General features: G+C 43.6%; 1 protein-coding gene across 4 annotated transcripts; it reads right to left on the bottom strand.

Annotated features, from left to right (window-relative positions):
- LOC118793541 (protein MGARP-like) lies at positions 1–25,557 on the bottom strand. 4 transcript variants are annotated; one of them, XM_036551763.1, is made up of 9 exons: positions 25,373–25,557; positions 17,605–17,708; positions 16,933–17,038; positions 14,476–14,490; positions 9,038–9,651; positions 8,878–9,001; positions 2,884–3,855; positions 2,355–2,403; positions 1–2,053 (listed from the first exon to the last, which is right to left on the bottom strand). In XM_036551763.1, exons 1-9 carry the CDS (start codon positions 25,446–25,448, stop codon positions 2,044–2,046), a joined length of 2,070 nt encoding a protein of 689 aa, XP_036407656.1. In that variant the 5' UTR covers positions 25,449–25,557; the 3' UTR covers positions 1–2,043. The 4 variants fall into 4 exon arrangements, with proteins under 4 accessions (XP_036407656.1, XP_036407655.1, XP_036407654.1 ...); XM_036551762.1 differs by having other exon boundaries at positions 2,891–3,855; positions 8,878–9,651; XM_036551761.1 differs by having other exon boundaries at positions 8,878–9,651.
- Positions 25,558–26,701: the final 1,144 nt, after the last annotated feature.

Here is a 26,701-nt window from a genome sequence, read left to right on the forward strand (position 1 = left end):
CTTTTTTATTTCCCAAAGACAAGTGTCTACATTCACAGCTTACAGCCACCTCATGGCATTTGCCATGAGTGACATTACAGAATGAAACACGGCACTATCCTAGATCCCTTGTGTCTGCCTTGTAACTTGGGAAAACCAAACGCTGGCCACAAGAAGCTTCGAACACAAATTAGTGTGAAGGTACAAGCAATCCTACTCCATTTGTATGTATAGTTCTCTTCCTCGCAAAAGGTTCACAGAAGGAAGGGTTGCTCTTCGAATATGTATACTCTCGAAGGAAAAAACGAAATACATCATACTTATCAACCAAGCCTATCCTTCGATAGTTTACCTTTGTTCCCCATGAAGTGGTAATGAAACACATTTCTACTTTATGCATTCTTATTCATGCTTCGGCAAACTAGCCATAGTTTCAAATGATCGTTTCTATTGAATACTCACTGGAAGCCTATAGGTGTTACAGAGCGAAACACAGTTTCAATGGACTGACGAAGCAAGTTCATTCCCTATTCATAGAATCCTTCTGTATGACGGCACAGGAGAACAACATGACAAGACAGACCTGGCAAACATTGCCTTGCATTCAAACACTTACCATTACTTCTCACAAAATCACATTCATAATATTTAGCAGGCTCGTTTCCCCCTCAGCTCTGTGAATGTTCTTCAAAGGGTCCCTAGGGCTGTTCTGTGAAATATTATCAGTGGTTTATTGTATAATTGTCATTTAACTACCTAATGTGTATCTGACTGGAATGTGAAATCAGCGTTAAGTTTAGTCATGAGTTTAGCACGTACCTGAAAACTGACACCAGGGTTAGTGTTTACTTGGACACACCAAGCAAGTGGCTTTTGCAAGGCTTATTTTTAAATGCTTGGTACATGCAGCCACACACTTTCCCTGGGTTTTATTTTGTAAGAGAACCACCCCAGGTGCCTTTTAATACAGCGGAACTAGCAAGATTGTGCGGTTGTTGCTGATGTGGAAAAGGACATCAAGAGAAAGTCAAGGAGTGAAACACTGCAAGGCTCAACTTCAGCTAGGAGAAATCTGACAGGTATAAAAGTAATGTCTGCCTTATGAAATACTTCAAACGTCACTTAGAATGAGGTAGGACCAAGCGTACACAAACCAGTACTTGGGAGAAAATCCTCATGAAGTGAACAAACATGAGGACCAAGGTGTGTGTGTGTGTGGTTTTTTTTTTCTCTTCTTTTTTTTTTTTTTTTACAAAGATAAGCCTCTAAAACTTAGTCTGACATAAATATTTTTGATTAACACGTTAGAACATATTTTGGTGGCTTCAGCACTGCAGTTGCATTCGAAAATTCTGTGAAAGATCAGCGGCTACAAAAACTGAGGTAGTGAAGTGATAGGTCCAGTTCTTCTCAATAATATGTATCATATTTTGTATATCAAACCAGCCATAACTGTTTTGGGATAGGTGTTTTTATACCCAGACTTGAAATATGGCTCCAATTTTAAAAATGTCACATTTGTTTGGCCTGTTGACATGGTGATCGAAAAACAGACGAGAAATATGGACACACTGAGAGGTAAATTGTAGTAAACAACTATCACCTTTTCCACTGGAGTAGTGTGATTCACCCATACAGAGATGGGCAAACATAGTCAAGTAAACTCAGAGGTTCAGTTAAGTCAGAAATAGAAAATACTATCGGTGTGAAAGTGTTATAAGTTTGTAAGTGGCATATGCATCAGAATTTGCTGTCCAAATGAGGGTGCTCTGGATGTGCTTTGTAATGAGAGCCCAGTTGCATCAATAGCAAACCGAGACTGTTCTGTGCTGGGCGAGGCCTTATCTTTGCGAGAGATGAGCGGAGTGGACATAATGTCAGTGAGAGTGGATTCATAAAGCAGGCATTATCCTCAGCATAAGGAACTACTGTTGTGTCCTGAGGGGGGATTGTGTGTGTGTGTGGGAGGGGCAGGAGTGGGGTGGGGGTTAGGGGTAGACGTGTCAGGGACGGCGGGGGACGGACAGGAAGGCACATCCTCTTTCTTCTCTCAGCGCTTGGCTCCTACTCCTTACTGTAGGAAGGGGAGAAAAAAAAAACAAGTTTGAACATTTGGCAAATTTAAATTTACCATCTGAGCCTGACATAGCAGAACAATCCGTTAGAATTTCACATTATATTTCTGTCGTATAAGTTAAGACACGCAACTCAGAAAAGGCCAGGGTCTGAAATAAAACTATGTCTATGGTTATCTAATCACTGGCCCAAAAGTAAGCAGGAATAAGCAAGTTATGATTTTGAGCTCAATGTAAGAAATGTGGGATTTTCCAAGTAATAACTGAATGGTTGTGGGCAGTGCCTTCCTCTGATTTTACCTTTCGTCTGCAGCTACAGCATCTGAAGTTTTAGGAGACGTCGCTTCTTCTGAAGGGCAAAATAAAATCATGCCAAAGAAATCCATTACTTTTGCTTTTAACTGTCAAAAATCCAAAAACAAACCATAAATCAAAAGATAAAGATAAATAATTCCTTACTGGATTCTTTAATAAGTATGATGTTATAAAAATTTTCAGTTAATTTGGTATATCTTTTAATTGTGTATATCTTCTTTTGTAATGATAGTATTTTCTCATTTTTTTCATGCCCAATTCACGTAAAATAAACTGAAGCCCAGAATCAATTTTACTGATAATTACCATAGTGAGCCACCTTTAAGTAATGCGTTTACACAAATGGTACCTTTTCTTGACCACACCTGTTGCTGCAGCAACTACAATAAAAATGACTATAAGTGGAAAAAAAGCTTAATTTCACTATTAAAGAAAAATGTGGTCAATTTGAATCTGGGCCTGATATGAAAAAGAATCCAGACATTCAATCCGTTTCATGGAAATGTTAGATTACCTTTTACCTCTGGTTCAGGAGCAGGCTCGTCATCGTCAGGGGGAGCCGGGATGCTTCCAGACATGTGACCCATTGCCAAGACCTTTGATGTTCCGGATGCCTTTGGCGCACCTTCCAGCACGACCACTATGTATTCCTTTGCAGGGGCCGGTTTGGGCTCCGCAGAGGGAGTTACGGCCACCGGCGCCGGGACCTCCTCCACTGCTGGGGGCACTGGTGCTTCAGATGGGGTCACCACTTCTGGCACAGCTTCTGTAGTCGCAGCGACCTCCACGACTGGACTTGCTTCTGGCTCCACCGCTGCGCTCTCTGCAACCTCAACGACTGCACTTGTCTCAGTCTCTGGGACTTGAACCTCCGCTGTTCCCTCCACTTCACTCCCCGCAGAGGACGCTGCAGCCTCTACGACTTCGACTGCCGCAGGCACCTCTGCTGCTGGGGCTGTCTCCGTTACAGCCTCTACCACTGCTGCCTCAGCTGGCTTCTCTTCTTCCACCACTGGGGGCACTGCAATGACTTCCTCTACCACTGGGGGCACTGCAATGACTTCTTCTACCACTGGGGGCACTGCAACGACTTCTTCTACCACTGGGGGCACTGCAACGACTTCTTCTACCACTGGGGGCACTGCTACAACTTCCTCTACCGCTGCAGCTTCGGCTGTCTTCTCTTCTTCCACCACAGGGGGCAGCGTTATAACTTCCTCTACCACTGCAGCTTCGACTGGCTTTTCTTCCTCCGCGACAGCAGAGGGCGCCTCCGCAACAGGAGTGACTTCCTGAGCCACGCTTTCCGATGGGGCCGCCTCTGGTTCGGCCACCGCTGGCACCTCTTTCGGCTCCTCAACTGCAACTTCTGCGGGCGCGGCCTCCGCTACTTCAACAGCCTCCTCTGTCACAGAAGCAGCCGCGATTTCGCCCGCCTCCGCCGGTGCCACCGCTGCCACTGTCACGGGGCTGAGCAGGTCTGTCACTGAAACACAGAACCGATGATCCCCGAGTCACTGACCATCCAGAACCCCATTCGGCTGCTTTACATCCTTATTAACAAAACATCTGGGTGCCTCTGACACCTGGACACTTCTTGTGCATAGCCTTTTGAGTAGTTTTTCCGGACAGGAGTGAGATATTCCTCCTTCACGGTAGCTTTCAGTGGAATGAAATGCAAATGTAATTCTGTGTGCACTACACCTGATTTGAATTAGAGTGCAGCATTTCAATTAGAGGGGAACGCAGCAATGGTTACTTTGGAATTATGTCTAAATTAAACAAACCTACATAAAAATAAAAATCACTGTTTTTATTTTTATTATACCTACACCAACACTAAAATGATTATATAATCTTTTGTAGGTCAACTGTCTTGAAACGCAAATATTAATCTCATCGGAAACTCATACTTCCGCTATACTCATCTACCACTCAAACTCACTCAGCTACCACTCTTTCTGTGAGGGTGTGTGTGTGTTTGTTGGCAGTGCCATTTCTGTGTTGCAGGAGGAGGAGAGGTGTGTGAGGGGAAACTGGCAGTAAGGGACTACTGTACATCAGGGACAGGCAGGTGGCTTCTGGCATTAGAGAAGGTGAAAGGGTGCTTGATAAGACACGGTATTCAGCACTGTAATTCAAATCAGGTCAGAGCAATTAGGAGACTTTCCACCACAAGGAACTGTTCTCAAGAAAAAAAAATGAGTGATTACTCAGAAGTTGACCCCAACTATGAGCAAGCCAAGGTGATTCTGATATTGACAGTAGAGCTGGTCCAATTACCTTCAACTGTGATTCAATTGAATAGCTGTGTGAGGACCCTGGTCCATTCAGACAATGGCATTTCACAAAAACCTTAACAACCAAAACCCAAAATGAGAGCTATGAAGCACCCTGTATGTTGTTCAGTTGTCCTCCCTTATGCAGATGTGTTCCATATCTTGACATTGCTGACAATGCACATGATTTGGGATTTTACTAAATAATCTCTGGAATCTCTCAAAAGGAACAGGAATTTTCTTAGTGGGAGATGTTAAAATGAACAGTGCAGGGAAGACAGGTTTTAGTATGAGAATTTTAGAGTAGCCACTAAAACAGCTCAGCATTTTAGTAAAAACAAAATGGTTATTTCAGCTGATTACAAGATGAGGTTCCGTTTGTGCCTATATATTTTAAAATAATGTAACATTCTGTCATTGTATTAATGAATTTCCCCAAATAGGAATTTCTAATGGTACATAATTGGCTATAATTAAGCATTCAATGTCTGTGTGGCTTTGGAATCAATGAGAGGCTGAAGTGTTGGGCAATGCACCCCAGAACAGCAGGGGTTTTCTCCAAGTTTTCACTGCCACACAGAGTTACAGCATTCACACAGGGAGCTGGTGCATGTGGCTTTATTGTCTTGCTTGTTTTTTTTGTTTGTTTTGCTATTTTTCACTTAAATTTAAAGATTGGAATCTCAGTTCTCCAACCCAATAGTGTTCCTCCAACCCAACAGTGTTTCGCGTGCCAACAGCGCAGTTAAAGGACTCAGGCTATGCACCGATTCGGTTCTGCAGGCCGAGACTTCTGACAAACAGTTGTGCATAAAGACAAACAAAGCCGCTAATTACACAGAAGGGATAACGAAGCAAGGCAGCGACAACAAGGAGAGAGGAAGAGCGAGGCTTTACAGGATATTGCCCAAGACTGACAGACAGACCGTCCAGTTAGTCAAAGTGATGCAGCAAACAGACGACATTGTGTAACCGCTGGAAACCCAGCAGACCATGAAGAAAGTTAGCGGGTTGTTGTGAGTGGAAAGAAAAGCATCCAGACCAGTTTGTGTTTCCTTCTGATTTTAATATTCTAATCGACAAAGGCAGGAGTCCCAATTCTGTCGGAGCTCTGGAGATTAGGGTTGCTTATCGTGTCCATAGGCCTGTTGCTGCCCCATACACAAGTAAAGCGCCGTCCAAAACTGATTCCCATTGGTCCACTGTAATACACATGCATGACTGCCTCTAATACAACACTGCACGTGTGTTAGAGGGCACCAGGAAAATTTTCAGTCGGACTTACCTAACCTTATAAACGCAGCTGACTTTTAGGTGCTTGGGGCAGCATGTCCTACTGAAACACTTCAATTTCTTCAAACCAATTCACCAATCTTTTTTCAGCAAATTTCAAATATATGCATAAACATACACCTACAGCCAATATACGTGTTAGAAGGAAAATTTCTCAAAACAGCCCTAGGAGCACTTTAGAGATGTGTTAATCCTCCATTCACACGCAATGGCAACTCATCACTGACTGTCTGGACCAGTCAGCGGAGAGCGTGCATTGCCTGTGATGAGAAACTCAACACAGCCTGCGTGAATCGTTTCAGCTGCTATTGGCGTTATGTTTGCCTGTCTTCATGCCAGGTTTTTGGAAAAATTCTGCTGTAAATGTCTCAACGCATGCAGCAGATGGGATGGGTGGGGGGCTACATTCTATGACTACCATCATTATGGGAGGAGAAAAAAAAACAAAACCTGAAAATGAAACTTAGAAGAGATGAGAAAAGTGGAATGAGGCTTGTGAGGTGTGACGTGGTTGATGGACTGGCAGGTGCAATTCATTTCAGCCGGGCTGAATGAGTGAATCAAAGCACAAAGGAGAACGACGGCGTCAAGACAAGCACAGTGAAGCAGGGGACTGCCGAATGTCAGGGCGCTCATCTGGCACAGCAAACAGAAGAGGACTGGCAACACCAAGGGAAAGCTTAGTGTCAGGAATCAGAACAATCCTAGCCGTGTTACAGTGTTTGTTAAGCAGAGGCAGTAGCATGCATTTGTCCATGGGATCCTATGCAAATGAACGCTCAGTCATACGAACAGCATAAAAAAAAAAGAAGGAATGAGAAAGTGAAAATGTTGTGCAGGTTGTCAATTTGAGGGAAGCCCTTTTGCAATCAATTCACCCTCCCAGAGAGGCAGACACTGTTTTTCTTGGGAAGACAAGACTGACAGGGTTGGTGCCGTATTGCTGGATTCATCATCAATAGAGCTTCAACATTTACATTAACAGAGGAAACGTGTACTCATAGAGGCCTTCCTGCCAAATATCACAAAGAATTACCAAAGAAATGCCATGTTAAAATATGTGGCCAACTTTAATTTCAAATACTTACACCTCCAATGTTTCACAGTGGCTAGGGTTCCTGCATGTAGACTGAAAAGGGCCCTTTAAACTGACACTGAAATGACAGTCAGTCAATGTCAGATGGGTGAACCACTTTTCTGATGTACTGATGTGTACAGGTGATGTATGTTTCTTGCCTAGGTATCGTATCCCTTGTTTGACTTGACTTTGGATCAGACTTTGGCACATGACAGGGCATGCAGGATTAGTCCAATACAACGCAATGTTGTTACTTTAAATTAAACCACAGGTCCAGTGTCTCTTATTCTAAGTAACCCTGAATAATACGCAGAGGCACTCCAAATTATGACAAATTTGACACAGCAGATATTTGAAATGAATCAATACTTTTATTGTATGGCTCGATTTTCCTGGATCAGTTCCCAAAATGGTCTTGAGTGATTTGAGCTGGTAAGACGGCAGTGTGTGTGACTGGTATGTGTGGGGTTTTTAACATTATTTTCCAGTGTTCCCCTTACACACAATGAGATCACATTTTGAGTATAGGAATACAGTAAAGTAACACTTTTCACCACTCGCACGAGAATTGCTTTTTTTTTTTTTACAGCTGAATTCTGTGCCAGCTGCACAGGACTCTAATAGCTCCATAGCACACAGAGTGAAAATTCTGAGTGATATCTGGCAGAGAAGCACAATTTTAAGGCCTAAACACTTAAGCAACTGGAGAGAAGGCTTATACATTACAAACCATAGGCAGTTAAGCTGTTTCCTGTTTTGTGTACAGCATTCGGCTTCTACGGAGGTAAGGCTGGTAGATGAGCAAATAGGGCGTGTAGCCTTTCCCCTCCCACACAACCCATGCCCACCCACCATTGGCCGAGGGGTGTCACATGACAGCCCTGTGGCCCACAGTAGGCGTGTGCATTGGGCCCCAGAGAGGAAGGTACTACACCCTGTCACTACAGTTACGTTCGTAAGAATTGACTGAGGTCTGTAAACAGTGTGAGGATCAAGCAGCAGTTACTGTGAGGAAAGAGGAAAAAGGAGGTGGAGAGAGAGACAGGTGGCATTTCAATACATTTTGAATAAAGTGCAGCATGAACAGCCAACAGAGTGTTCCTACTCTTACAGAGAGGTCAAATGCATTACACACGCACTACATTACTGGCTGGAAGGGAGGCTGTCAACAACATTCGACTTACAGTATTGTCCAGAATCAGAATAAAACCCTTTTAGTTTGCAGAGAATGAGCAAATTTCATACCTTCTTTTGAACTAAGCTAAAATTAGCCCCTAACAAGCAACACAGGTGGAAATTTGTGCATGTACTGTCACTTTGATAATTCTGGGACAATTTTCAAGACAATAAATAGAGTGTGCCTTTTTCTGAAATGTTATGACAATAAGCAGCACTTGAAAGGACTTTCTTTGAAAGTAAATGTCTAAAAAAAACCACGCTGTCTTATCTGCATTGTTCTCTGTTCCACTGTCCCTGACCTCCTCCTTGTACCCGGGAAAAAAGTAGAACTGGAAAGAAATGTGTTTAAGATAGTGTCCAAGGAGACGTGTTCAAGTAAGAAACAGTAATGAGAAGAGTGTCCTTAACCATGTGTGCATAGAACCAGCTAACCTCTGTAACTTATTGTAGAATGTTTCAGGGGTCATGGTTTGGTTGTGTTGTGTTGTGTTGGAAAAGGACTATGTTTGCCTCTCTGTTGCATGTTAACTTTAGGCCCCTGGGGCCTCCGAGACGGCTGCCCCTGGAGCCTCCGAGACGGCTGCCCCTGGAGCCTCCGAGACGGCTGCCTCTGGGGCCACCTCCGGCACCGCCTCTGCCTCAGGGGGTGGGGGGACCTCCTCAGGGGTGGGGGCCGTACCGTTGCTCTCAGCCGGGGCAGGCTCTGCCTCTGCGGCGGGCTCCTGAGAGGCTTCGGCCGGCGCAGCCTCCACCGCCACCTCTGCCGGTGCCTCAACAGCCTCCACCGCCACCTCCGCTGGTGCCTCGGCGGCCTCCACTGTCTCCACTGCCGCTGGTGCCTCGGCGGCCTCCACTGTCTCCACTGCCGCTGGTGCCTCGGCGGCCTCCACTGTCTCCACTGCCGCTGGTGCCTCGGCGGCCTCCGCAGCCTCCACTGCCACCGGCGCCTCGGCAGCCTCCACTGTCTCCACTGCCGCCTCGCCCCCAGCCTCTATCGCCTCAGCCGTCTTCTCTACGGCCTCTGCCACCTCGGCTACCTCCTTGGCCACCTCGACGACCACCTCCGCCGCAGCGGCGACCTCCTCCGCCGCCTCGGCTACTACTTCGGCTGTCTCGGCCACTGCCTCAGCCACGGCCTCCACCACAGTCTCTGCCACCCCGGCGGACTCAGAGGTCTCTGTAGCGGCCGCCTCTGCGGCCACTTCTGCAGGCTCAGCCGCCACTGCGGTCTCCTCGACCGCGACGGCTTCCTCAACCGCCTCTTCCGCCGCTGCCGGTTCTTCGACGGCGGCCTCCTCCCCGCTGGCTTCGGGTGCCTCGGCGGCCTCTACCGCCTCGGCCGCCTCTTCCGTCTCTGCCGCCTCTCCTGCCTCGGCAGCCTCTTCTACCTCGGCTGCCTCTTCCACTTCGGCTGCCTCTTCCGCTTCTTCCGCCTCAGCCGCCTCCTCTTCTTCTAGAAAAGGCAATTTACAAAATGCAGCAAAATGAGAGAGGCCCCATGATGGTGGAGACACACCCTACCTCTGCAAGTACAAGAGGGACTGGACAAGACTTTAGGCCTCGAGACCTGTGGCGTAATATATTGCAGTACCAACAACCAGCAGTGTGATTTACTCAACACTGCTTGACATCACTAGAGAGATAAACAGACATGCATGGTTTTGCTAGGCAACTGGCTGGAAACAGACTGTTTACTAATGGCTTAAAATCAGTTAAGCACTGGATGAAGTAAGCAATTAAAAGTCTTATACATATCTATATGTTTAAGTTGGATTTACACAGCTTAAAATATATGTTCAAATCTCTGTGCCTTGTCTGTGTTCGAATATAATTTTTACCATTTATCCTACCTTTACATTAAGAGCTGTCCTTACACTACAGCCATGTCACAAGAGCAAAATGTTAGGGGAGACTGTGTCTGACACTTCTTGCCCCAGTTAGACTGCACTGCAGACACCCCACACATTCAGACCTTGCCTTACATCTTTCAGAATGGACTCTTTACCTGTGGGGTCAAAAACTTACGCAAGCAAAGTGCAAGTGCAAGAAAATCACTGCAAATTTCCACTAAAAAGCCACATGCAAATTCAAGATATAAGGAGCAACATATTTTAAGACCCAGGAGGGTAAAATTAAATATAAAAGAGGATAGGCAGAAGGGGAAAGAGAGAAAGCAAAGACATGGTGAGTCTTACCATCAGTTCATAGCTACCAGTACCTGGAATTCTGAAAGTCCAATAACAAAGACAACAGAGCAACAACCCAGGTGGTTTGCGCGCTTTTTTAATGCCAGATAAGTAAGCACAAAGCTTAAGGTGCTCGTTTTTCACAATCAATGAAATACAGTGATCATTATGCCATACAGTAAAAATAAAAAGTAAAAAAAAAAAAAAAAAAAAAAAAAAAAAAAACAAAAAAATAAAAGTAAGAGATTTTAAGCCTTCCAAATGACAAACATAACTTTACAGACAGCCGGAATCTTTCGCTCGAGAAGAAGAGAAACTCTTTCGGTCCCGTGGATAAATTATAAAGCCCCTGACGTCTAGGGAAAGCAGTCTCAGGGTTTTACTCTGAAAAGAGTAAAACAGAGAAAGAATTAGTCAGGGGTGGGAAAAAAAAAAGAACTTCAACTAAGATGAATACATCTTGATCAAAGTTCAGAAGAACACCATGTACTTCCTGCTGTCAACACTTTGTCGCGCTTCGGAGCACACGAGTTCTTTACCTTTATCTACACTGCTGTCTGTATATGACGCTCACAGAGAACCGCAATATGCAATTCGCCATGGGAGCGAAAATGCCCAGTAAAAGAAAATGGCTCTCGTAAACAAAGCGCTGACTCTGTTGGTCGGTGAGTTGCGTCTGGGTGGACTTTTTGAGTACGGCAGCGAATTGAGTGGCATTGGTGATGAAGGAAAGGGGGGAGAGAGAGAGAGGTGGGAGTGTGAGAAGAGGAGGGAGGTGATGCTCTTATTTGGGCAGACCAAAAGGTGGACAGGGTGTGGCTGGAGGGTCTCTACCCATTACAATTAATGAGTTCACACCAATTAGGGCCAAGTGAGGGGGTGGTTTGTGGGGGGGTAGGTGAAGGGGGAAGAAGGAATTAGAATTCACATGCAGTTTTTGGTCACAAAAATCTATTATGAAACAAAGTGGACCTCAAACTGGAAGTTACAAACCTTAAAGCAGATTTTCTGAAGATCAACCATCTCTCAGTCTGACACTGCTAATCAGTTACTACAACTGAACTAAATTCCACAGGCTGCACCCCTTTTCATCAAATCTCCAACATTACTTTGTATCAGCAGTTCCCCTCATCTTAAACTATAATGCACACCACATCCCTTTATATGCTTTCCCACTGTTTTAAAGTCACAATGACTTTAAAACGCTGGGAAAGAACATTTCCATCTGGGCAGAATCCCATGCAACTGACACATGATCTCAGTGCCAACCACTGCCAAATTCACATCTGCAATGCTGTTCAGATGGATCAGCCAAACGCACATCTTTGTATGCTTCTGGTCTTTCAATTATACGGAGGTAGACCTCACACCAAGGCGGTGACAGCCGACATACCTATGAATCTGCCCTCCATGTATTCACATTGGAGATAGGATGAGAAGAGGTACAGTCATGCTATGCAGAGACAATGTGACTTTTTTATACACACATGAACAAATGTCACTGTAGTGCTGGGAGCCAAATACGACCCACACAGTGAGACCTCATGTCAGATAAGAGGCATTCCAGCATGTTGATATGACTGATTCCTTAATAACCGATACCTTTTCCAAAGAAGGCTGGAATAAATCCTGTACATTTTATGTATTTACTTTTCCCCCATCAGGAGGTCAGTGTAACATTCATGTAAGATATTTTGGCTGTACATGGGCCCTGCACCTGCATGTCCCTCCCTGATGCAACCAACGCTGTCACCACTAAACTCAAGCTGTGAGTCACTTCAGCTCCTCTGAAGCATCAAACGCAGATTTAATCAGAGGCTGCTCCAGCCCAAAATTAAATGCTGGCGCCGCCCCTGATTAGATCTGGAGGGGCAAGCTGGTATCCTGGGGACTACCATTTCACATAATAAGCTTAGACACTGTTACCATGGGTTGCAATGCATGGTGTGGCCAGGAGATTGTTTAGGCGGGTCTGGCCCACCAAGACCCTTGCTGTAGATCCAGGTTGGGGTTTAATGATTCAGGACAGGCAGTTTGTTAACTATGCATGGAGGTTACTCCACGATCAGAGCAGGACCGCAGGGAAACGAGAGGGAGACGCAGTGTGCAGGCCCCACTTTCAGCAAGTGAAGTAAGAGGAGAAATTAGGTGCACACCAAGAGTCTCATCAGCACAAACGGTTAGCACAAGTCACTCATAAAGAGTTATCTGAAGCGTTTTCAAAAAGTTATACAAGAACCACAGAGGAAACCTTTAAAGTGTGATCTAGTAGGATCTAGTACCAGAGCTAGTTCAATGAGGTGGTTCACGCTCACATTTTCTTAAAACGCTTCTGTGGTCACAGAGAGTTGCAAAGCCTTGCTCTGTCCCTATCAGTGCAACAGATACTTGCTTTAACTATGACCTTCACTGTATATCTTGGTTGTGTTGCTTTGTGTACAAAGTCTACATTCTCAAGAGGCCTTTGATCAAGGAATGCTGTCCAATAGCTCACCTGGCAATGAATATTAATGAAGGGGGGGGTTAAACCATGTGACCTTGAGTCTGATACTGACGTGCCTCAGCTGAATCTGTGCTGTTCTGAACTGAGCCGGTAAGCAATAAATAAATTCAAATGATAGCTGCCTTAAGTGCTGCTGATCCAAATTAAAAAAAAATTGAACTTCTCTGGTTCCTCCTACCTCACGTGTTCCTGTAATGCAGTACAACTATAAGAACACAAAGACTAAGCCCAATCTCTTCAAAAAACTCAGAGCTATTGCATTTATTCAAGCGCAACAGTTTGAAATGACACATTTCAAAAAACAATAACTACATAAGATTGCACATTGAAAGTAAAGATACTAGTTTCAACATTATTCTCACAACAGCTCAAAAATGAAATGTGTATGTATACAATACAACTCAGCGTGATTTCAATGGAGACAAAGCAGTAGCTGTAGATGCTGTAGCTGGAAGAACTTCTGTCCCATCAAAATTTGACAAACAAAACCACCAGAAACTAACGTAACAGTACAAAACCATGAAAAATCAACAGTAATATTCAAGGCAAGCAACCTTATTAGCTAGCAAGTGAGACCAGCAAAACACTAACATCAACAAGCCACACCACCACCCCTTTTTCCCCCCATGTTTTTAGATAGCTAACAAGCTAACTGGTTAGGTGCTACGGCCTACAAAACAGCTACTTGGCTGAATGGCTATCTACGGTTTCACTTACTAATCCGGTCACAGGCATTCCAGCTCTTTATTTAAGAAGTTGTTTAAAAGAGGATTTCAGCCTCTTGCTAAATTTCTCCACCTGAATTAGCTCCTCCCTTTCCCACATGCATGCTACTCCTCTAAGCCTTCTAATCCCATCCTGCCTTCTTACTCTCTTTGTTACTAGGGGCACCTACATGTCAATACCACTGCTATCCATTACAAATTCTGTCTATTAACCTGCACTACAATGTCCATTCAGAGAGAATAGTGTCAACGGATTAACCTTCATTCAATATTCACAAGTGACTAGCTACAAAGCTAGATCTATAAAAGTGCAGTACTTTCATATGATATAAAGTTTGCCATTTTATAGATAACTACCTTGCTAATGCAATACTATGACCTTTAACACTGTAGCTATATACAGTAGGTATGGCAATGAAAGTGTTAGCCACCTACTGCCAATATGTGTCTGTACCATTCATTATTCAGCATCCAATCTGTTAGAGGGATGTTGTGCAATGTTTATCATATCTTTATCAATATTCATGGAACATGTCTTTGGACAGCATTCTTTGTATAAAGCCCCATAAACTGTCTAATAATGATTATGTAAAATAAAATTATACATATATTAATATATATTTACACAAATATACACTAAGCATGGTCTACATTGCAATAATAAAACAGAGCAAGCCTAACTGAGCATTCATTATTGCATCAAAGATGCGTCATGCTCAGAATACTGAAGCCTGCAAGCGTGAACCACTCCACAATGAACACTGAATGATTGCTCCAATTATAACCCATCTCCTGATGCAGCAAGAAAAGCAAGTCTGCGTGAAAGTGTTCCGTTTTGATGGGACCTATTTACTGGTACTCACCCTCTTCTCCTTCACCTGAAAGAGAGACAGAGAGAAAGAGAGAGAGAGAAAAAAAAAAAAAAAAAGTCAGTCACATGGAGAATCCCAGATTCACATTCAGCACATTCATCACTGCAGGGGCCCCATCATGTCTCAGACCCTCCTCTAAAGCAAAATGAGCGGGTTTTGAGGAAAAATTACCCTCGTCGTTTCACCAACGAACATTCCAGGCACTCAGGCCTTGCTGCTTGGCTCATGACTGCAGAATGAAAGTGGTGCATTGCAGAGCTTTTAACATCCCCTAGTGGTCAAATCTCAAAAGCAGCGCGCTACTGCACCCAGTGTATCGCCACCGCGGGTTCATGCACAAGTGTGTTTGTGTTTTCACTACGGCTCCGTTCACGGGTAGCCAGAGGACACGCGTTTGGCACGGACGGGGCGTGATTTAGAGGTGGACCCTGAGCCACTCAGCGCGTTGGCAACAGCGACGGAAACGTGAGGTGCTTGGAGAGGGAATCCCGCTTGGCCCGCGTTAATCTCCGCAGCCTCTGGCTTGCGATGCTGAGCCCGGTGTCTGAAACGTCCAATGCGCCTCACGCCAAGCTGGTAGCGGGCGCACTCTGACCTGCCGTCACTCTATTTACAGCCGGGCTATTATGAGAGAGGGAGAGAGAGAGACAGACAGAGGAGACAGAGAGAGAGAGAGAGAGAGAGAGAGAGAGAGAGAGAGAGAGGGAGGGAGGGGGGAGAGGCGTGGATCTCCCGCTGCACTCTGACGAGGATGGTCTAAAGTGGGCCACGGCTGGAAATCCCTCCAGCTGGAGGGTCAGCTGCACACGTGTCAGAGAGAGCCTCCACTGTCACTCGCATGAATGGCCATCGGTGACATTTCTAGTGCATACCGGACACGCACCGAATTACCCCCCACTGTCACTGGTTACTCTCACAGATCAGACCTCTTCTTACTGGATATCGATCTTAAACAAATGACTTTAAACCTCAGTACTCCTAATTATTGCATATAGGGCTGAACATAAAAAAACGTACAGTGGACGAATATACCCATTCAGTTTGTGTGTGCATGTGAGTGCCTGTGTGCATAAGCATTGCATGCATGCGAACAGCTGGTAGATTCCATACTGGCTGGTCCAGAGGACCAGGTCTTTTTAGGTCACTGTATATAGGACAAATGAGCCCTGATAGGACTGATTTAATCCCATCCAGACAGCTGTTGTGACACAGATGAATTTTTACAGGTTTGCAACTACCACTGCTTACACAACTCATCACGCCTCCCAGTGTCCCTCACTGCAAAGAGTTAAATGTGTGTAATAAACATATGGTATCCATTTGTCACATCTCTAAGCATCTGGGTCCTTTTCCTTAATAACAAAAAGCTTCCCTCCTGAGTGCCAAATTATTATGCCAAATAATTTTTAAAAATTAAATAATTAAACTAAAAGCTTCATAAACAACTGCCAAAATGTGTGAGTGCCCTTGTTTGTGTAACATTTTGTGTCATTGTGCTGGATGCCCATTGTGCTTGACTTGAGTCACTTTGGATAGGAGCGTTTGCTCGATGAATGAAAAGGCTTACTTTTAGCATTTTCCCTGATCAAAATCATTTCCCTAAGAGTCAGAGAGGGGATGCTGATACAGTATTTTGCAATGTATAGCAGACACATTTTATATGTTTCGGTAAAGTTAGCTTGATAGATGGCAGTGATGTGTTTTGTGTATGAGTAACAAAAAAAGTAGCTAGTTAGCTGGCCATTGGCTTCTAAATGGTTATTCAATATTCAAAACTCATATTTATTACATTTTACCTCACTATTGTTATGATAAGGCTATTCCTACACTAAGAGTAGAGGGTGAGTCAATTGCTAACATAGGTATTTTGCTGAAGTTGACCTAATGAGCATACTGCAGTTGGTATAGAAAACTACAGTTAACGCTAGCTGGCTGGTACACAACATGCGACTTAGCCAACTACTCTTCCCCCACTGTAGTCGCACAACTTGCAAGAAATATTGAAGGGACAGGAAAGACACAGGGAACTGCCACAGTCCCTTCTGTCCATCCAGTGCTGGAAAAACAACTCTCTTACGTTGCTAGAGGTTGCTGTCATCCACCAGTTTGCCACACCCATGAGATCAGAATCAGATCAAAGGAGACCTGTGTAAAAATCATGTTTTCCAGGCTTAGTAATTCAGGAAGTGAAGGCTTTAGAATTCCAAACTAGAGAGGAGGATGCACATGTTCTGTTAAAAATCCTCTGAGGGTGCAGCAAAAAAAAAAAAAAAAAAAAAAAAAAAAAAAAAAAGTCAGGCCATTTCTGGCTCCACTCGACTTGACAAGGAATGAGCTTGAGCTGGCGAAAAAGCTCCCAGAATCCACCTAGTGTGGCCCAACATGGCTGTAATGGGACAGTGGGGAAAGGGTATGAAAGGAGTGAGAGGTGCGGGAAGAACTCCTCACCTTTGGGTGGCCATGGCTTGGGCTGCCACTCCGTCTTCGGCCTGGCTCTGATCTCCGATACTCTATCATTGAACCGCTCATGGTCACTAGTCACAGTCTTGTAAGCCTGTCAAGTTTGAAACGGTTTCTGTCAATTTTTTTTAAACTGAAGACATGTTTGCATAAATATTCACTTTGGTGGACATTCTTATCTAAGGCACCCTAGACTGTGTTAACATAAGCAAGTGGCAAACAATACAATATAAATCTAAATGCAAATCCAAAACTAACCAAGTCTCAATGCACAGAAAACAGCACTGTAATTCAAAAATCACTGGTCGCTCCCTGTAATGCCCTAAACAATTAGACAAATAAATTAAATGACTAAACAAAATCTTAGCATAGTGATGCACTTACTCGGAAGTAGCTCTGGTAAACGCGTCTGTTAAATGACGTAATATGATGTAATGTAACAAAAAGCACACAAAATGCAATATGAGCTCCATATAGGCTGCCTGCAAACTGTAATGTAATTACAGTAATCCACTGAAATCACTCATCATTCATCACTCACGACTGTGTGCTCAGGAGGAGACATTAGATACTGTCGTGTAAGGCTGTGACACCACTCTGTAGGGGATTGTCTATCAGGAGTGCCAGAGAGGAGGGGAAAAGGGGGGGGGGAATACTCACATAGGTAACGGCTGCAGCAAGAGAGCCTCCGCAGAGGAGAAAGTACACAATGTTCTGCCCCGAGCCGCCGGGGACGCCCGAGGACATGGTTCGCATGGGAATCACTGCAGGAGAGGACAGGAGAGAGGACAGGGTCAGCTGGGACCGGGAGAGTCACAGCACGACAGGCAGTTGCAACAGGACTCGCAGTGTCCACTTTGGCTGAATCACTACATCCAAAAACATGCACACCCTCTAGCCACACATGAAAGGTTAAATTCAGATAAGGGCTCAAACTCTCTGCTGAATTTCACCCCTGTATGGCCCTCATCAGCTGATTATATGGTTTGATTACTATCGTTTCAAAGCTGGTGCTGAAGCTGCACTTGCTGGATCTCTGCCAAGATTCATTCGTTACTCTTGTCTAACGAGAGAAAGCTAGAGTCTGCACCAACTTTACATACAACGTATGTATGCAACGTGAAAAGTAGGTTGGTCAGTATAAGGACACAACATCAATGTATTATTTGCAAAAAATTAGCACAACCATACTGTAAGTAAAAGCCCACTGCGAATGTACTTTCCTTGTCATTTTCTTTAATTGCTGCATCTCCTCTATCACCCACTAAAACCATGCTAATTCATCAGGACTTCATTCAAGTGCAGATATTCAATTACAACCAGATATCCAGCTCCAGCATTCATACACCAGGTGTGAACATGAATAAAAGCGCACAATTTTGCTCTGTACTAAATTTAATAATGGATTACACTCAGGACAGAACATCTTTGTTCTGTCCTGAACAGCTAGTTTGTTAGCATAATTTAATAATGACATCTGTTCATTAATTTATTTATGTATTACTCATATAAAATCTGGCTTATAGTATAGTATAGTACAGCATATTTGCAATATTTTTTGCACTGACATACTTCCTCCCCTGATATTGTTCAATGAACAAATTGAGGCACACCCTCATACAAGCATACTTTTGTACGTTTCTGTTCATGTGGCACAGATGTACTTGCTTGTACAATGGTTGAGAGTAACAGTGTAATCTCATTTGTGCTTTTGCCCTTGAGGTGAGGCTCCTCGAAAGTGGGTTTCAATGGCAGACATATGGTCTAGTGCGAAGGGGGCCAAAGTCCAGTAGGTGTAGCAGTGAACTGTGAAGACCCCAGCAAGGCATTATGGGGGATGAGCAGGGTAGCTCAGGCACTCAGTTAATGATTTGCTTTGCTGTACCTCTTGTTTCAAATGGGATACACGCTGCATGTTCCTCAGCCACTCAAAACCCAGCATGCACAAGGCATTTGACAGCAGCACCAAGACAATATGTTAAATCATTCTTAGAATCGGGTGGAGAATACCTTCTCAATCTCACTTTTGAGGTGGTAAGAGAGAAATACACCACCTGTTTGTTACATCTAAAATTTTCAGTCTGCTGACAAGTCGTCTAAACTTCTTCTTCCTGGCTCTCGCGAAAACATTGATTATTCCAGACAATGCCAGCTGGTCTCCCCTCAACAGACACCACTTCTGGCTTCCCTGAGTCTTCTAGCTGAGGTAGTGGCACCTGACTCAGTCATATCAAATGTTGAAACTATTTTGGAGCCTGTCTCTCCCCGTTTCCTCTGGGTCTGCCTTAGTTTTCATCCTATTACTTTCATAAAACGTTCCAAGCTTGATAATGCCCTGCACTACTACAATGCCAGGCCCAGGTTACTGAGCTGTACTTGAGCGCTTTGCAGGAAAGATGGCACTCTGCTTATCCTGCCCACAGACTTCAATCCTTGACTGGATCACAGGGCTCAGCCTGTTGGCTTCACCTGCTTGCTTCACACCATCAGTTTAATCCTTTTTTCGAAGTCTCGTCCAAAACAAAGTCTGAGGTCAAACTGAACTTGCACACACCAGAAGCAAAAAAAAAGAAAAAAAAAAAAATCGAGAACTTCTGAGCTTTCATTTTCTCCCCTTCAACTCTCAGATCGTGACATTCTCTTCTTCCTCCACGCAATCTCCTTTCATCTGCTTTACACAAAAATCTATGCAGCTAACCTACGTGGCTCCTCCCCTCTTCCCCACTGTGGTCTCATGTTCACTCCCCTTTATTGATCAATCTGTTGCTTCAGTCTGATACACGCTCTGTCGTGCGGGAATTACTGTCCACCCTTGGCGTTCTCCCTTCCCTTCCCCTCTCAGAGTCAGCACGCACATCTCCCTCCAGCCCGTGCCTCGCTGCTGCATTGCGTGCTGGCAGACTCAAACCACCGTCAGCAGCAGAGAGGGCGTGGAACAAATCCAAGAACACTGCTGACCTAATCCTCCGCCAGTCTCTCCTCTTCAACCCCACATCCTCCACAACTTCTGCTGAAACATCCTGCTCTTAACACGGCAGCTACCGCCTCAGTTCTCTCACTTCTCGGCTATTCTAAGCCTGGTTCCACCCCACCGCAAATGGATTTGCGCAGCACCATAGCCGACTTCTGCAGGTTCTGTAGGTACAAGTCCCCAGGTGTGAAGCCTATACCATGACCCTCACCTAGTGTTCCTTCCCCCTCTGCCGTCTCAGTCTCTGCTATTCCACAGCCCATCTCCCACCCTCTGGATCCAATCCCTTCCATCTTCTTTGACAAAAACTCTCCTGATTGGCCTTCCTCTATCCCCTCCCTTTTGCAGTCTCTGACTGGCATGAGCTTTCCGCTCAGCATCCTCTGGTCAGCTGACAGGCCCTCGCCTCTGCAGCAGCACATCAAAACCTCTCTCTTTTCCTCTCCCCATGCCCCACTGTCCTCCCCACCCCATGTAAAAAGAGGGATTTTTTCTTTTGTTGCAATCACATTTCAGTCATTTTGACACCTACTAAAGAGCCACTAACTAGGTACTGTACTAGTCCCTAGCTGTCTACCATGGTGAGAGAGGTGGGTATGGAAAAGCAGTAGTCATCAGACATCTGTCCCATGCTAACTGCACACCAAGGTAATGCTAGGACATTCTGTTTATTTTTTTAGACAAAACCCATGGCCACTAAGGTCGTCAGCCTAAAGGTTAATGTGGATAACAGAAACAAAGCTTTAGCTCCCAGTCCCTGGATGTATTCTTAGCTCAAGTACCCTTTACCTAATCAAGCCTAACCCTGAATAAAATCTGACTTAGCTGTTTGCTTACTGTTTGATACCATAACTACACATAGCATGTACAGTATACAGCAGTGTGATGCAGGACAAAGTTGCTCTGATTGTTCTGCACTGCATGATAACTATAATATATCGTAATTTGCACTGGATGCATGTTTGGAACACTATGATATGTGACAACATTATTCTTATTGGTAGTTACAAGGCTCTGCATGCATGTTAGTGTGATGCTGGTACATTACTCAGCTACTCTGTGTGTGCTAAAACAATTATGGATATGTCCACTATGTTACTGATGTCACTGTGTTACTTGCTGTTTTGTATCCATGTTCTTGCTATTCTTAGTACTCATGTGATACGCATTTAATGTAGCCTGTCATGACAGCCCTATAAGTCACTCCAGATAAATGCATCTGCCAAATAAGGAAAGAGCAATATGAGGAACAGTAACAATAACAAGAGATAATAATACAAATAATAAAGAACAATTTGTACAGGCTTTACAGTTAACCTCTGCAATTACCTGAAAGGCCCTGGCAATCTGAAAAAAGATGAACAGGAACAAGAGCTGAATGGCAAAACAACCCAACATGTGACTCAAGGGAGTTAAGAACAGCCAAGCTGCAATGCTGATCTGCTTTGTCCTGCTAGGATTCCCTCGGCTGATTGGATTGTGTAGAATGCATTTAGACGCCCATAAATACAGTGTACAACCACAAACTGCCTCTCCTAAACATTATCATGCATCCAAAAAGGTTTCTGGAAAAAGGGCAAGAGAACTTCAAAATGTAAATACAAAATAAGGTATCAAAAATTAATCTGGATGCTCAGTTGAAACAATATGAATGAGCCATCACTTACAAGGAATACTGCTATCTGACATAATATATCTATGCCGACTATCGTCAGGTTCAGGGTTTGCGCACCCTCCCATCCACCAAATTCATCTTAATTTGGCTTCTGGTGGGTTAACATCCTGATCTTACAATGTGGTGGCATGCAAATTTAGAGTGACTTTTCGGGACAGAAACTATAAACATACACAGAGTGAAGCGAACTTGTGTGAAATTCATTAAGTGAACTAAATTGCAAAAAACTTAATTGTTCCATTAGCTAATATATGCACCTACATGCAAATGGAAAATTCCAGGCTTACCATCATAGTCTAACAGACATGCTTTCATTCGTAATGTGAACAAAAATCACTCTCTCTGTGAAAGATTTCAAAGCATGCTGACCATTTGTCATTACAGCAAGTAACAGAGTAGCAACATACTGAGGGGTTCACTGATCCTTCAAACAATGTTGTGTAAATGCACCCAGAGTACAGAACAGCAAAAGGCAACACAAACTACAGAGCTTCTTATGTGGTAACATTGTTTCATTTAGCTGGTGCAAATAAATTTTTTTAATTACTTTGTGCTCTTGTGTCTAAAATGGCATTTGCTCACAGCACTTACTTGGTTAACTTTTTTTTATATCTTTGTTTACTTTGCCGCATAAAAGTAAAATGGATATTGCAAAGCAAAGATATTTGTTCTCTGTGTCAAAATATTTTGGCTGACAAAAAGTGAGTTTTCACCCACTAACCACAATGGCTGGTTGACTTTAGGTTTATTTTAGACCCCAGTCAGTTTAGAGTGAACGTATGAGTTTGTGTTATGACACGTTATGTGTCATTGTGCAATGAATACCCACGCGAATCCATATTTAGGAAAAAAAAAAGCACAGAGAAGCACAAAAGGACTGATTTTATCAAACAGAAGTTATGAAGACAGACTTAAAACACTTAATCTCTTTAGCCTCTGCTAAGGGAGACTCCAAAGGGGATTTGAGTGAGGTTTGTAAATTTTAAAGAGGGATTAATAAGGTGGATTATAGAAGCTTGCTCTAGTTAACTTCTGTCATCATAACATAAGGGCATAAGGGAGAAAGAGTTAATGGTCAATTTCACTATGACAACAGGAAGTGTTCTTTTAGACAGAGAGTAACAAATGCATGGAACCACTTAGCAGAACTCATGGTGCAAGCAGTGACCCTTTTGATTGTTCAACACCAGGCTTGACACACTGCTAGATGAACTCTACATTATAGGCAAAATGAGGAGCCAAGGTGGGTTTAAACGGCCTGTTCATCTTTTAACCTTCTTATGTTCTTACGATTACTATGGCATCAGGTCATTTTCAACAAACGTGACAGGCATGTTCTGTGCCCTGGAGGTTAGAGGTCAGTCAGGGCGTTGCTATTCAGTCATGCATTCCACAGCTTCTTTATTTAGAAAACTCCCCCACAGCAAGCATGCATGCAGGATTTGTAGAGTTAGGGGTGCATCGTAGAAACGGATGACCACTGATTAACAACAAACAAAGGGTATATTTCAACCTTACACTTAACAGTGTTTAAAGCAGGCCCAACATGGTGGCTAAAGTTGCAAAATTCACTGGGAAAGGACTGATGGCACAGTCTACTTCTACATTCTCTAAGGAATAACAGTGGCATCTTCTGTCTGAAGCAACAGTAACAATGAGCAAAAGTATGATGCCATTGATACCAAAGTAAAAAATGGCACTGTCTGTGTGTCTGAATTATATTGTGATTGAATATATAAAAATAGAAAGGATTTTGAGCCCCTACATGGAGGATATCCCCAGCCAAAATCTCAATACGGATTTTCTGAATTGTCCTTTGCATTTCAAAAACAACAAAAAACTTTTGATTATTCAGTTATTACTGTAGGTACTTGTTTATTTGGCCACAAGGAAGTCCATCCATTTTTAACCACTTTTTTGCCATACCAGTGCAAGAAATAAAATGCAAGAAATAAAAAAAGATCCAGGAATACAGGAACTTATCTTCTCAGGTAGCTAATGTTGTTCTTGTCCTCTTCTCCATAATAAGACTACGGACACTGTAGCGTTATTTACATTGGTAATCTGTGTTAAGGAGTCTCAGAAATCAAAGGTGGCCCGTTGGTTGCGAGGGACATGTGTCGTGTCAGTGGATTACGCCATGATACTTTTCACCTCAGAGGGGTGAGGACTCCAACATGGCACCCATCTGGTATATACTGCAAACATAACAGATGCATGGGAATAGCTGTCCCTCATATTCTGTGGTTGCATAATCCCCTTGTAGCAGTGCTGTAGTTCGTCAGCAGGACACAGCAAAGGTTCACCTTGCAGCCTGTTGGGCCCAAGCCTGCTGACTAACCCCTTAGGCCAACTTTGAAAAGCCGCCCGACAGCTTTCTTCCAAAAAACAGACAATGTAGGCAGAACATGGCTCCTTCCGTATCTGCACACATATGCATTTGTGGAAACACTGCAGGAGGTGACTGTATTTGTCAACTGATGTTTCAGGCACTACCCACTAGAATGTCTCCCCCTATGTTAGGCATTTCTGATATTTTACTCTCCTAGGAAGGAAGAAAATATAATGAAACAAAATGTGCTTATTTCATCAGTAAGTAGTGCGTCACCAAACGTCAACTTGTAAAACAGAAAAATCCCTTTAAAATTTAGTACCAGTTTTCACAAAGAACACAATGTGCCACTTAGCCACCCTTGAACAAGTAAACAACACCTAACTCTGCATTTCTGTCTCTAAGAAGCTCACAGTGGGGAGAAGACCACTGGTAATGGAATCTATTCGGGTGATTTTGCCTCATGATTGTAAAAATACAAGCTAAAGCTTGTATACATGCTTTTCATTCCCTCGTAAGCACAATTTTTCGTTAGCCACACAACTGTTCCAAGCAGGAAAATGCGGAGACTTGGCGGCGAACATGGCCGCATAGGTCGTTGCCTTTGCCATGTAGCTATACATCAAGACCACCACACGTTCACTTGCACGTGAGGGAAAAGGAGACACCATTTTTGCTTGCACCCTTCACTTAACAAGGTCACAATTCGTTACATTAAAGGTGCTTCTTCAGTAATTGCAAAAAAATATGCATTTCTACAGACCGTATACGATGTGCTTCTTAGTTATAACAAACATACATTTTTCGAAAAACATACGATATCACACCCTTTATTTAAATGTCCTGGCAAATGTGGCGACGAAGGGCAAGTAAACGCATTCCTTTTAGGAAGACGCAATCAAAAGATAGCTAATCTTCTATATTATACATAGCTAATTTATGGCCTGAACGTTCTTTTCGACCTACAGTTAAATACTACTGAGTCTAGTACACTGTGGCTTGTGAGTACATCGTGTACATTTGTTGCAATTGACCGAAGCACTGTCTCAAGCAGCTGCAGAAAATAACACTACTTTCCCTTTAAATGTGTTGTGTAACATTATTTTTTCTCTCCTTGCTGGCCAGCTAACTTACTAAATTGCTCAAAGATGTGAAGTGAAGCATCCACGCACAATTTTAGAAGTGACCTTCATCTCTCCTTTCACAGCAAAACAACCCTAGTCATTTTTCTGTCTTTAATACAGCCGAACTGTGATGCAGTCCCTTTAAAAACGTCCAAAATATGTGATCATTTACAACAGTCATAAGTCTTTTAAAATCGTGATTGCATTGCTGTTATATGAATATATACACGTTCATTTTTATTTTGCAGACTAACGTCACACAAAAGTAGTTAATCACTTCAGTGACTGGTTCTGGTTCTGATCTGGCAAGAAAATAACTCACTTACCATTTCTAGACAATTGTGTTACTGACTTCCGTGTCAAAGGCCCCAGTTTTTGCCAGGCCGCTCGGCAGAGATACATCGCCGCGGAATCGGTAGTCTATCCTGTTGCGACAGCGAATATGCAGCGTGCGCCGATGCACACCAGCTGAATGAATGGCTCTGGCACGAAAAGAAATCCCGTCTTGGCTGGCTAACCCGCTGCACGGCAGCAACTCCCCTTCTGTAAACGTCATATACTCGAGGGGGGAGGACCAGGAACACGTGGCTCGCAAGTTCATGTAAATGGAACACGCTGTATGGACATTTCAAAATTATTTGCGCTATGTTGTGATTGTTTCAAATTATATATGCAATGCAAGCAGTTTATGGTGTCAGCTCTCCTTTCGAAGAAACCTGGAAGCTAACTACCTTTTACACTCTGCTATTTATGCATAAATGTGCTATTGATACACAGTAAAGCAGTGTTTTTACAGTCTGACCACTCATCAGCTCAGATCAGCTACAAAATTCACCTCAGCCTCCATCAATGTTTAGCAACCACCTGGGTGATGCATGCAAGCCATTTTGCTCCGACATGTTGACCACACTTCAGCTGAGGTAGACAGGAAGGAATTATTTAGCCACTTAAACTGGGGGATTATTAGGTGGCAAATCTGAAAGTGACAGATTGGGAATTTGGCCAGGGCTAGCTACAAGCAGTGCAATACTGTACATTAGGGAAGATGGCTTACTCAACCAGCCTGCTTTTTCCCAGTCAGGTAATTAATTTTGGCTACTCAGTTCTGGCCACTGCTGTATCTTAGCCATATCAGAACTGAAGTCATTTTATGCAATAAAATAAAGTGTTTGGCTAAATCATTTCTTATACAGGTGAATTTTGATCATTATCTTTTTGTTTTATACAGTTTGAGGGATTCCCCCGTGTGTATGAGTTGCCACCCCCTGTCCTAATTGCAACCTATGGAGTGACAATGCTATGGTTCAGATAAACTTCACTGTCCAGCAGTTTTTCCAGCAAAATTTCCAGCAGTTATGAAACAAATGGTTAATCATGCAAATAGTTGTTATCTGTGGGTTCTCAGAGGTTCTCTGAATCTAATTTATTTTAATTATATTCTTACAATAGATAACTCTCAAAGAATTTTAATGCATTTTAACTCTGTTTTGGCATCCATGATCTCATCCAAGCCTCATATTTCAGTGGTGTTTTTTGTTTATTCCTTTGCTGTGTTGAGGAGGTCAGGGAGGCAGGTGCAGCCATGCTTTAACAGAACAAGATGTCATGGCCTGGAGGGAGAGTGCTCATTCCTGTCAGTCCTCTGACAGGCTCCA

This window comes from Megalops cyprinoides, chromosome 18 (genome assembly GCF_013368585.1).
Source record: "Megalops cyprinoides isolate fMegCyp1 chromosome 18, fMegCyp1.pri, whole genome shotgun sequence".
Taxonomy (NCBI): Eukaryota; Metazoa; Chordata; class Actinopteri; order Elopiformes; family Megalopidae; genus Megalops; species Megalops cyprinoides.

Coding starts and splice junctions, on each gene's coding strand:
- LOC118793541 (XM_036551761.1), bottom strand. CDS start 25,448: ATGTATCTCTGCCGAGCGGCCTGGCAAAAACTGGGGCCTTTGACACGG. Junction 17,039..17,604: donor TTGCTGCAGCCGTTACCTAT/GTGAGTATTCCC, acceptor CAAACTTGACAG/GCTTACAAGACTGTGACTAG. Junction 2,404..2,883: donor TCCTGAACCAGAGGTAAAAG/GTAATCTAACAT, acceptor TTTGCCCTTCAG/AAGAAGCGACGTCTCCTAAA.